The following is a 12040-nucleotide window of genomic DNA, read 5'->3' as shown; positions in this document are numbered from 1 at the left end:
AATAGAATATTAAAAAGAACAACTAGAACAGACTTGGTATATATGTAATTGGAGCTCAATAAATGTTTGTTGAATGAATGAATAAATAAATAAATGATATTTGAATACCTGAAAAATAAAACATTTCAAATTTATGCAATATAATAGTAAATCCAACTTAAAATCCAACATACAAAAGAGACTTCATTTAACATTTATATTATTGTTATGAATAATAAATTAATTGCCTAATTTAACTTTTAAGAAGTATCTACTTACCAGCTAAAGTGTCTCAATGATCTGTAAATTTGCCTGCCTCAACATGGGAGAGGGGAAATTTGGATAGGCAGCCTGAGTTTACTCTAGATTCTGTTACTTATGAACAAATCACTTCACTCTAAGCTTCAGTTTCCATTATTATGGGAATAATAATAATAACCACTCTGACCACCTCAAGGGTAAACTGTAAAAATCCTAAGAGGTAACAGATATGAAAGTGCTTTCTAAACTATAAGGTAAAACATTTTACCATCTAATTAGAATGATGCTTATCATTCTGTCTTGGCTCATATCACTTTTCCCACCGGGAATCTTCTGCTTATCCAAATCTTTCCCATAGTTCAAGGTCTAGTCTGCACTGTCCCCTTCCAACTCTGTTTTGCTCCTTGCCCTAATCATTCACAATAGTCATTTAATTATATTCACCCAGAGAGGTGGTATGGTGGGATGTTCAAAGCTCAGGAAGACCTGCATTGGGACCCTACCTGTAACAATCCTGTACAGAGACCTTTGTCAGGCTACCTTAATGTCTCTAAGCTTTATCTTCAAAACAGGAATGATGATGACTGCTACAGATTTGCTGTGAGAAGTGAATAATTCACTTAAAGTGCTCAACTCAAAGCCTTGTGCACCCAGCTCAAATTGCAGCTGTTGTAGCTGGTACATATTGCTAACTGCTTCCTGAATTTGTCCTGCCTGCCCCCGTCAACTGTATTTTAGTCATTGAGAGCAGGGATCCTATTCTATCCATTCTGACCCCATTCCCATTCCAGAAAAGTGTTGGGTTCATAGTATTTTCTCACAAAAACACAATTGGTGAAATGAATTGTTTTTCCCCAAACAGTGCTCAAATCTTTACTGTAGTTCCCTCAAACCAGCTTGAGAAAGTCAATGTCCATGGGGTAAAGTTACCTCTTCTGACCCTATTATCAAATTAAAAATGTGTGAGTAATTCCCAAAGCACTGAAGCCATTCACACTCTTGAGCTACCTGACATGTTGAATGCACTACCTTAGTTCACAGTCTAAAAATGTTCCAGAGAAACAGATTTGATGTGGGAACCTCTGCTAAATTCTGGAGCACTCTCTTTTCCCCTGGGACACGAACTTTAATCTTAGACACTGAGTGTCAAAGATAACACATACATTTGAAAGCAGAAAGTCCTATATGACATCATGGAGGCCATGTGTTGGCACTTTCCTACAGATGAAACAGTTCTGGAATTTTGGTCTCTAGCTCTCAAAGATGTCATAAACTTCATATCATAAGTAATATTAAAAGTAGCCTTGAAATTTACAAGATAAACCTGATTTAAATCTATTTTGAGGAGAGTATCCACAAACTTTCATGCTGTCAATGACAAAATTTCTAATTTCAGATGTTATCAGTGACTATTTCCAACTGCTGTAAAATTCATGTTTGTATAATCACTTCTACTCTTTTTCAAAATTTATCCTGAAGATCTCAAATGACAAATTTTCTTTGGGAACCATATATGACTTTCCCCAGAAAAGCAAAAGATTGAGAAATAACCTACAGCACACTCTTGGGCTGCTGAATTTTTTTGTCCCTTGATGTCAAAGGCCCCCCTTGACCAACCACTTTGAAAGTCCATCCCCAGGCTGTTATTTATTGGCATTCTCATACTTCCTCAACTCAAACTAGGAAAAAGGAAAGCAGCAATGTCGGCCACCTTCAATCCACATTTTACTGAATCCTGAGCACTCTGAATCCTGAGAAATCCTCGTGTTCTTCAATCTTCCCTCTTTTGTGTTCTCAACTTACTCCAGCACCCAAACTACTTTTTAAGCACACAGCAGAAAGGGGGTTGTAGGGAGACCTTCATTGAAGAACTAAATCAAGGACATGAAGTTCTATTTATATTATAAATGTAAATTTTCTACTAGAAAACACATTTTTTTAATTTCAAAAACTAAATCCAGTGGTACTTAAATATAGAATTCAACTGACCACATAAGGGAACGGCAAAGTGTACAATCCAAGACTCTCTCTTTCTGGGCCACAGCGGTTCATTTGAAAGCCTTTTGGGTTTTAGTTCTCTCAAGAGTCAACAGGTGCTATGAGCAGTGCTGGCCTCAAAGGAGAGATCCACGAATCTTCAATGATGGTTCAGTAAGAAATACTGATGTTTCTCTCCTATTTCACTAAGTATCTATTTGCCTCTTCTAAGCCCTTTGCAACACACTCTTCCTCTCCCTCAAAGTAAAACAGAGATCCTGATTAGAGCACACCATACCCTCCAGCTGTCATGATGTTTCAATTTAAAGGACTTATCTCACTGGTCTGAGCAGGGATCCTGCTACCTGAAGAACCCAGCCAAAAGGCAGTTCTGGTCCTTGCTCTCCATCAGTCTTGCCCTGACTTTCTCTCAGGCTTGCTTCCTGGATGTGCAGTACCTAGCTTACACCCTGTTACTTGGGGTTATAGAATATTCCAGATGGGCAAAACTGAAGCCAAATGCCACCATTCACAGTCTTTTCTGTCTTTATGGGCACTTTACTCTTAGGGAAAAAAATCCTAAGTCATTTTTGGTTCACATCTGCAAGTAACAAACTGCATATCCATAGTCCTTTGTGTACAGTATTTGTACCAAAACTACACATGGATGAAGTGGTGACACTTTTGGCTACATACTCATATGTGGAGCAACAACACTTGCTGGATGGTCTCAGAGACTCTGCGTTTGCTCTGCTTATCCCTGAGTTTAGCCAGGAACTAGGATGGTAGGAGAAAGGCAGAGCCATTCTCCTTGACCAGAAATGTTGGTAAGAAAAGAACACAAAGCCAGGAAAACGAGAAGATACTCACTGATAACTAGCACTATAAAGAAGTGGTTAGGCAGACAATCACACTTTTATTTTCCTTACGCTTTTTGACTGTAGATTTAATTTAATTTTGTCATGGCAGGATTAGCAACCAGGCCACAGAGGTGAAGGGACATTATAATAAGACAGCACATTAATCCTCTATCCCACCCAAGGCAGAAGCAAAACCAAACAAATAGCAGCTTCCTGGAAATTGAATTTCTGTTATCCAGATGTCAAAGATGTAATACCCCAATTACACAAACTATTGCCAGTGAAGCATGCCAGCAAATATGCAATGTAAATGGGGTGAGCATAGAGCGACAAAATTGCATGGTCAGCATCTGGCTCTGTGAGTGAGTGATAATTAGCACTGTGTGTAGACACTAATAAACATTTATGTCTGAAATTACAACTTTTAGCAATGTTAATAAGGGATATATTGGCAATCTGTAAAATAAAAGGTCTTGAAAAGAATGTCATACATTAAGCAATGGCAGACATTTCCCGTTCTCGCACAATCTCTTTTTCCCCCTAATTGCAAATGGCCACGCTGTTTTACTAAGAAATTAATTGACATAGGAACCTACCTAAAAAAATGGGTTGTGTCTCTTTGGCCTCCCCATTAACATCGTTGCTGAATTCTGAGATCTTATAAACCTCCTGGTGATAATCTGGTGTGAGAAAACAATAAAAAATTAGAATTATATTGACCTCAAGATAGGAATAAGCAATGAAGTCTAGACTCTCATTCTCTATGATATAATTTATAAACATGTTTTTGAGAACTCACTAATCACAGAATTTGTAGTAAATATAATCCCTAAAACTTTTTTTACTCTGAAGTCCACAAACTTGACAGATTACTTTGACTTTAGAAAAATAGCTAGGCTTGGTTACATGGTAAATTCTGTGCACCGATGTCAATTATTAGGTTTCTTTTCTTTTGAGACAGCAAGTATATTTATAAGGAAAAGAAAAATCTTGCCAAATCATAGGCCAGAGGAGGTTTCCAAATTTATCTCCACAACCCATTTTTATGAGCATATCAACAGTATGCTTTAGTTACCTGGCACTCTCAGTTTACCCAGAAAATCTCAGCCTTCAAGCTGCTTAGACGCAAGCACACATGAAAAATAGTAATTTGTTGCTTCAAGTACAGTATAATTTGAAAGGAAGCAAGATTTTCATCTTTCACACAAGTGGATCTTTCTCATTCAGCTATGGCACCTTATTTAATGTGCAAGTGCTTATTTTCTAAAAAATGCACCTGCAAAGCAAAGAGAAGACTCAGACCCAAGATTCAAAAAAAAAAAAAAGAAAGAAAGAAAGAAAAAAGAAAAACTTGCTATGTCAATTAATGTCTAAAAACATAATGTAATATTTTTTATAAGCTTCTCTCTTTAGAGGCTACTGTTCTCTGGCAATCTTCTGCTTCTTACAAAGCAGCATCACCTATGAATATTACTAGAGGTTTTTTTCTTAACATCTATTTCATTTTTTTAGCTTTAGATGTCACAGGACAATGTCGATAAAGCTACTCTCACTTTTAAGATAAAGTGGTATGCTCCCTGAGGTCATAAATAAGAAAGCAGCCTACATTCCTGAATGAATCAAAAAGCACTAACAGGGCAGTTACAGAGAGAGACTTTAAAGTACAAATAACTGAGTAATCAACACTCCTATGGAAAAAAAAATTTACAAAGAAAGAGAGAAGAGCCAAACATTTGCATACATAAACTATTACAGGCCTCTTTCATATAACAGTGCCCAAACTAAATTAGGGGAAACAGAGATTAGCAGATCCTCAAAATGTCTATAATTAAACCATTAGCAGACTAACTCAAAGCAGGCTTTATTGAATCCACATCTCAGTTAGTTTATATTAGTTGGGAAAACTTGATGACTTGCAATTGCCCTCCAATTTCCATCAGTTTACGTGTGACTTCTGCAGGTTGTTGAAACAACTGTGTGGCTCTTTACTCTGATGCCAAGGTTAGATAAAACAATCCAGGAAAAGTGGACAGGTTCTGTGGCTTGGCTTCGACCTCAAGTTGATTCAAAGGTATTTAAACAGGGTGGGTCTAAACTCAATATTAGGGCTTGTAACATTACAATGAAAAAAAAAAAGCCACCTGCCTCCAATTTAAAGTGACACAATGCGATTTCACATGTTTTCACCTCTGCTCTTATCTTTAGTTCTCATCATTTTTTAAAGAGTCAAATCAGGAAGACAGACTTTAACAAGTAACTGGGCACAGACAAGACTGGATTCAACTTTCCCCTTCCTTGACAAAAGGAAAGCCCAAGTGTGGCATACACCTGTTCCATGGTCAGGAACTCGCTGGGTTATTTGATTTTAAGGAGACTCATCACACTGGTATGTGATCTAGTCTAAAACACCTTTCCAACCTAAATCTGCCAGCTCGAAAAGATGTTAGATGTCAACATTCCGCTTGGAGCCTGGACACCTCATGAGCTTCTTTCTCCGTAAGAACAGCGATCATTTTGTACCCCCTTCTCTTTGGGGGAAAAGCAAAACAAAAACAGCAAATCCCCGGTCGGCGGGTCCGCGCTCGGCCTGGGCAGCCTCGCCGCCCCAGCGCGGCCCCGCGGCACCCCCGGGAGGGCTCGGCCCCCCGGTGTCATTGTTTGCTAATTTCCTGACATGCCCTCCGACTTGTGGACGTTAAATAACACCCAGCCTTTCCCCGCACAACTTTCCCCGGCGCGAGCGGGAGCGGCCGCGGGCCCCGGCTCCGGTGGGGAAGGGGGTCCGGCGGGCGCGCCCCCGGCGTGGACCCCGCGGGCGGCCAGGCGCTCGGGGCCGAGTGCGCGGCGTGCGGCGCTGCCTCCCGCCGCCAGCGGCCGGCCGCTTACCTTGGCTCACCAGTTTGAAGCTCTGGGATTTCCTGCTTCTTTTCCTCTCCGAGAACTCCATAGTGCGGGAAAGGCGGCGGCGGCGGTGGTGGCGGGGCTGAGGAGGCGGCGGAGGCTGAGGCGGCGGCGCGGGCTCGTGTCACCGCCGCGGAGCCGCCGGGACCAAGGTCCGCGTCTCGAATCGGCGGGGGGGAGGCCGAGGGACGGGAAGAACCACCGCGAGCCCGCTCGGGGGCTCCAGGCTCGGGGCCGGCGGCGCGGGTTCCCGGGGGAAGTTGGCCCCTCGCGGCGCGCCTCCCGGTGCCCTAGGCGCCCCCCCAGCAGCTCTCCTGCCCGCTCGCTCGCGGTTTCCAAACGCCGCCCGCCGCAGCCCAACTTTCCGTTGGGAGCGGGCCGAGCGGGGGCGCGGCGGCGGGGAGGGCGCGGCGGCGGGGGTAGGAGCAGCCGGGCGCTTGCCGCGGCCCGCCTGGGCTCAGCCTGCGGACGCGGCGGCGGCGGCGGCGGCCGCGGGGACACGGCGGGCGGGCGAGCCGAGAGAGGGCGGCGGCGGGTGCGGAGCCGGCCGGGGCGCTGACCGCCCCCGCGGGAGGAGGGGCGCCGGCGGAGGGGGCGGCGCCGCCGGGACCCCGGGGCCACCTGCTGGCGGAGCCCGGCCGTCGCCATCCCCGGGGGCCGCCGTCACCGGCCTGGCCGCGCGGCGCCCCGAGGAGGCGCGGAGGCCGCGGCGCAGCGCCCTGGCCCTGGCCCGCTGGCCTGTCCCCGGGACGCGGGGCTGTTTGCGGGTCTCGGCTCACAGAGCCCGCTTGCCGGCCGCCCTCCGCCGCTCCCCCGCGCCGAGCTTGTGCTTGTAAACGGTCCCGGGGGTCGTAGACCCTCAGTGGCCAGCCCACTCCTTGGCCTGAGAGCTGGGATGTGAAAGGGCCAGACTCACCGATTTTAGGCAAGTTTTAGCGGGTGGGGGAACTTACCCATCTGCGCTCTGCAAGGAAACGAAAAGAGATTTTAGAATTTATTGGTGGGAAGAATATAGAAAAGAGTAAGCTTCAATTCTAAATTTACCACGATCTTGGGGACTGTAGGAAGCTCCTGAGTTATAGACTAGGAAGAGCACTTGCAGTGTGAGCTTGGAGAGGGTGGAAGGGTGAGGTGTGCTTGATGGCTCTGTGCACTCTTAGGGAAGCAATGGTCAGGGCAGGTGCAGGGGCTCTGACACTTGATGTAAGATGCCAAAATAATCGACATAAACAGAAAGCCGTTATTAGTTCTGTGTAATATTCTTTGGGGAGCGAAGAGCACACTATAGGCACCATTTCTTGTTCACAACATCTTTAAAGCTGGATAGAAAAGAATTTTACACCACCTGGGATTGGCAGTACAGCAACATGATCTAACATGCTTGAAAGTACTGCCGCCAAACTGATCATTTCTAGCCGAATTACAAAGAGTAAAGAGGTGGGCTGCTCCTTCAGCACAGTGGCAAATTCAGATGGCCTCAAAGCGCAGAGAGAAAAAGAGTGACAAGATTTGTTAATAAATGTGATGAATCTCACTGAGGGTCTCCCCAAAGAGGAGAGAGCCACTCAAGAACTGCTATTCAACAGGGACACAGGAATAGGCAACTGCCGAGGAAGGAAGAAGTTGGAAGCAACTAGCAGAGACACAAACACAGAATAAGCTACAAACCAAGTGGTGGCAGCAGCATAGTTGCACATCCTGAGGTCTCTGGTAGCATGCAGCAGATGGGAAGGCTGGTTCTACCTGGCCTGGAGGTGAGAGAGAGAGCATTTCATTTAGTTCAGTAATGCAAATCCTTAAACTAAGAGAATCTTTTATGGTCACTCCTTTTAGAAGCTCAGGGACCTTTACCCAGAAATCATGAATGGGACAGATGAAAGTTTGTATAGATTTCTTTGGGCTCCATGGATCTTCAAGAGTTGATAGGTGATGGAATGAATTAAAGTGGTAACAGTGATTAAAGCAGCTACCCTATTTGCACCCCAACCCCTTTAAAACCAAGCTTAAAACCTAAAACTGTTTGGAATGTTTTTGTTGTTGTTGTTGTTGTGTTGGTACCAGGGATGGAACTCAGGGACTCTAAGCTACATTCCCAATCCTTTTTTGTATTTTATTTAGAGACAGGGGCTCACTTAGTTGCTTAAGGCCTCAATTTTGCTGAGGCTGGCTTTGAACTTGCAATCCTCCTGTTCAGCCTCTGAGCCACTGGGATTACAGGAGTGCGCCACTGTGCCAAGCTGGAATGCTTTTTAAAGAAACAAATGTTTTTTTTTTTTTTTTCTCCAGGCTGAGACCCATTCTTTCCTTTTTTGTGATGCCTTTTTAAATGTTTTTCCTGTAGCCACAAGGCTCAGTGCTATACTGATTGAGGAACATTGAGAATTATTCATGCTTTGGAGCATAAAATGAGATTTTATTGTGCTTAAACTATGATGAAATCATTGAAGGTGTCATCCCAAGAAGTAAATCCCTAGGGAAGATACAATTTAGCATTTTCAGTTCAAGTAGGATGTGAATTCCATTTGCCAAAGAGAATAGTTTTGATGTAGTTAAAATATTTAAAAGCAGTATTTAAAAATAATAGTCATTTTTCCTGGACTTTTTTTACCTGGTTTTCCAAGATGTCTATGAGTGAATTGGTCTGCAGAGAACCATAGGGCCAGCCTGTCCTATTAATTCTTTAGAGAAAATCAAGAACTATCTACTTATTCTCCACTTTGTGCAATAATCATGTCGTTATCTAAAAAAGTGTATAAATCCATAATTAGTATTAATATTAATCATAATGTTAAATTAGATTGTTTCAAGTGGGGTTTGCACTAGTCTCACCTTCAGGCCAGGTTCTATCTGGCCTGGAGGTAAGAGAACATTTCATTCAGTTCAGGAAAGCAAATCCTTAAACAAGAGTATCTTTTATGGTCACTCCTATTAGAAGCTCAGGGACCTTTACCCAGAAAACATGAATGGGACAGAATATCATAGACTGGATGACTTAACAAATTAATTTTCTCATCATTCTGGAAGCTAGAAGTCCCAGATTAAGGTCTAGCAGGGACAGTTTCTCATGAGGGCTCTTTTCCTAGCTTGAAGACTGCCACCTTCTTGCTGTATGTCCTTACACAACAGAAAGGAAGACAGAGATCGATCCTCTTCCTGTATAAGAGGCTACCTGTTGGATTAGGGCCCTATCCCTATGACCTCTTTTAACCTTAATTGCCTTGAATTAAAGATCTCCTCTTCAAATACTGCCATATTAGGGGTTAGAGCTTCAACATAGAAATTTTGAGGAGATATAATTCAGTCCATAGCAGTATTGTTTTTGTTTGAATATCTTGTTTGTGTTGGGGTGTCCTAGAAAGTCCTGTAGGAGAACTACTAAGGTCAGTTCTCTGCCTCGATACTTCAGAGCTCCCAAAAGCTTCAGAACCACAGATTTATATGTTACTAGAGCTCGGGGAAAATTGGTCAAATATTCTATGACATCATGCAGGCCAAACATCTTATTATATGACCATTCTAAAACCCAGTTGATTATAAAGATTAAACATAGGTTTTAATTTTTGACAAAAACAGGTAATTTGACCAGAAGACATTCAATAACCATAACACTAATTCTGAGAACTCTCTTTTTGAAAACTGTGTCTACAGAGAAATAAATAGTATTATGAAAATGTCCATCCTTATTTAGAACTTTGCTGTCCAATAGAAAAATAATGCAACCAGAGCATGTTAGCACACATCTATAATCCCAGCTACCTGTAGGCTGAGGCAGGAGGATGGCAAGTTCAAGCCCAGCCTTGGCAAGACCCTGCTTCAAAAAAAAAAAAAAAAAGGTCTGGTGGTTGTAGCTCAGTGGTAGAGTGTGCGTAGGTTCAATCCCCAGTATTGCAAAAGAAAAAAAAAAAGAGCAAAGCCATATGTAATTAAGTTTTCAATTAGTCACATTAAAAAAGTAAAGATGAATAGATTAAATTTATTTTAAGAATGTTTTATTTAACTGACTGCAATAAATATTTTGACGGTAAATTATTGAGATATTTTATATTCTTTTTTGTACAAATTTTTGAAACTGATATGTGGTATGTATTTTACACAAATCAATTCAAACTAGTTAAATTTGAAGTGCTCAATAGCCACATGTAGTTGGTGGTTACCATGTCAGACAGATCAGAGTTAGAGGAACACCTTGTTTGAACCATGCTATGGTACATGGGTAGGACTACAAATTGATTATTGTTTAACTTTTATTAATAACCCCCACAAAAGAAGGAAACGAGCAGAATGGTTTTATTGAACTTGAGCTTTTCATAAATCTTTGGATTCGCTGAAATTGAAGGGCCAGTCCTTAAATAGATTCTGGGGGATCCTTTAGAAAGATTTAATAAGTATAAATTTTAATTTTTAAATATTATGACAATCAAGTAGATAACCATATATTAGCTCCTGTTTCTCAGTTTGTTCCTTGTCTAATACAAGTCTGCATAGTCATTTACTTCCTTAGTTTTGGTGGTTATAATTTTTTTAAAAGGAGAAAATATATGAGATTACATCAGTGAAAGATTTGAGAATGCTCCACAAATAACATTGCCTTATATTTATATGGGGCTTCTCTTTTAGGAACTCAAGGATATTTACCACAGGATCTAATTCTCTTATTTAATCACTCAATGAGATTGGTATATATTAATGTTCCAATTTTGTTACAGAAAAATTCGTCTTCATGAGACCATTTTTTAAACTATAATGGCAAGCCAGTTTCCTGATTCTTTAAGTGATGAATTAGCCTTCCTCTCTTTCTCTCATGTTTTAAAAAATCAGCTTTTTCCCCATATTTTTTATTGGAGCATTATAGTTGTACATAATGGTGGGATTTGTTGTTTCATATTCATACATGTATACAGATAACAATATGATTTGGCCAATATCATTTCTCAGTATTTCCCCTTTCCTTCTTCTTTTCCCTTCCTGGTCCTTTTCCTCTTTTGTAATGATCACCCTTCAATTTTCATGAGAGTCCCCCCTCCACCTTTCCTTTCCTTTTTCAGATCTAACTTATATACAGTAAGTAATACAAGTGGACACCTCAGTTAATTTCTTTTACTTACACAGACATACCTATACTCCTTCAGATGAAGATAGAGAACTTTTCCAAGCCACCAGCAGGCTCCCTTGAGACCCCTCACCATAGTGCCTCCACTAGGGAACCATGGTTCTTTTATCACATAGCACCATAGCTTGGATTTGTCTATTGTTGAACTTGATATCTAAGGGATCATATACAGTGTGTACTGTTTTGTATCTGTCTTCTTTTGCTTAAAGTTATGTCTCTGAGAGTCAATCATGGTAGTAGTTTATTCTTTTTCCTTATTAATATGTGTATACCACTTTTTTATCCATTCTACTGTGGATGGTTTGTTTCGTATACTTCAAGTCTTGGTGCACATAAGCATATACTTTTTCATGTGTGAATATACATACATACCTGACTAGAATTGCTTAATCATAGTATATACATGTGTTTTGATTTAGTAAATTACTGTCAAACTAGTTTTCCTAAGTAGTTTTACCAGTTTACACTTCCACTAACAGTGTATGAGAGTTATAATTATTCCTATTTCATTACAGAAAAATCTTCACCACTTGACCTTATCAGTTCTTTTAATTTGGTGTAAGGGAGTAGTGGGTATCTCATTGTCTCATTTAAGATTTTAATTTTCATTCCTCAATTGACCAGTGATGATGAGAATATTTTCATGTTTATTGATCATTTGAGGATCCTCTTTTGTGACATCCTGGTCAAGTCTTGCTTGCCTTTTTTTTTTTTTTTAATTTGGCACTGGGAATTGAACCCAGAAATACTTCCACTGAGCCACATCCACAGCCCTTTTTATTTTTTATTTTGAGGAAGCATCTTGCTAAGTTGCTTAGGGCCTTGCTAAGTTGCCGAGACTGGCCTCAAAATTGCAGTACTTCTGCCTCAGCCTCCCAAGTCACTGGGATTGCAGGTGTACATCATGCCTGGCTTGACTCTTTTAAAAATTTTGCATTGCTCTTCTTTTTTA

The 12040-nt window shown here is 41.5% G+C and overlaps 1 protein-coding gene across 9 annotated transcripts in view; it reads right to left on the bottom strand.

The window, feature by feature from the left end:
* Positions 1-6097, bottom strand: part of Bend7 (BEN domain containing 7) — a 103915-nt gene extending 97818 nt beyond the window's left edge. For 8 of the 9 annotated variants that reach the window (XM_046432450.2, XM_046432443.2, XM_046432442.2 and 5 more), the window contains exons 1-2: positions 5964-6097; positions 3674-3757 (exon numbers count right to left, since the gene is read on the bottom strand). In XM_046432450.2, coding sequence (XP_046288406.1) covers positions 3674-3757; positions 5964-6024 — 145 coding nt within the window. In that variant the 5' untranslated portion in view covers positions 6025-6097. The remainder of the gene's footprint in view (positions 1-3673; positions 3758-5963) is intronic. The other variant, XM_046432448.2, reaches the window with a different exon arrangement.
* Positions 6098-12040: the final 5943 nt, after the last annotated feature.

The sequence above is a fragment of the Marmota monax genome, unplaced genomic scaffold (assembly GCF_021218885.2).
Source record: "Marmota monax isolate L192 unplaced genomic scaffold, Marmota_monax_Labrador192_F-V1.1 WCK01_AAM20220418_F8-fsc00090, whole genome shotgun sequence".
NCBI lineage: Eukaryota > Metazoa > Chordata > Mammalia > Rodentia > Sciuridae > Marmota > Marmota monax.
This window is presented reverse-complemented; position numbering and strand designations above follow the sequence as displayed.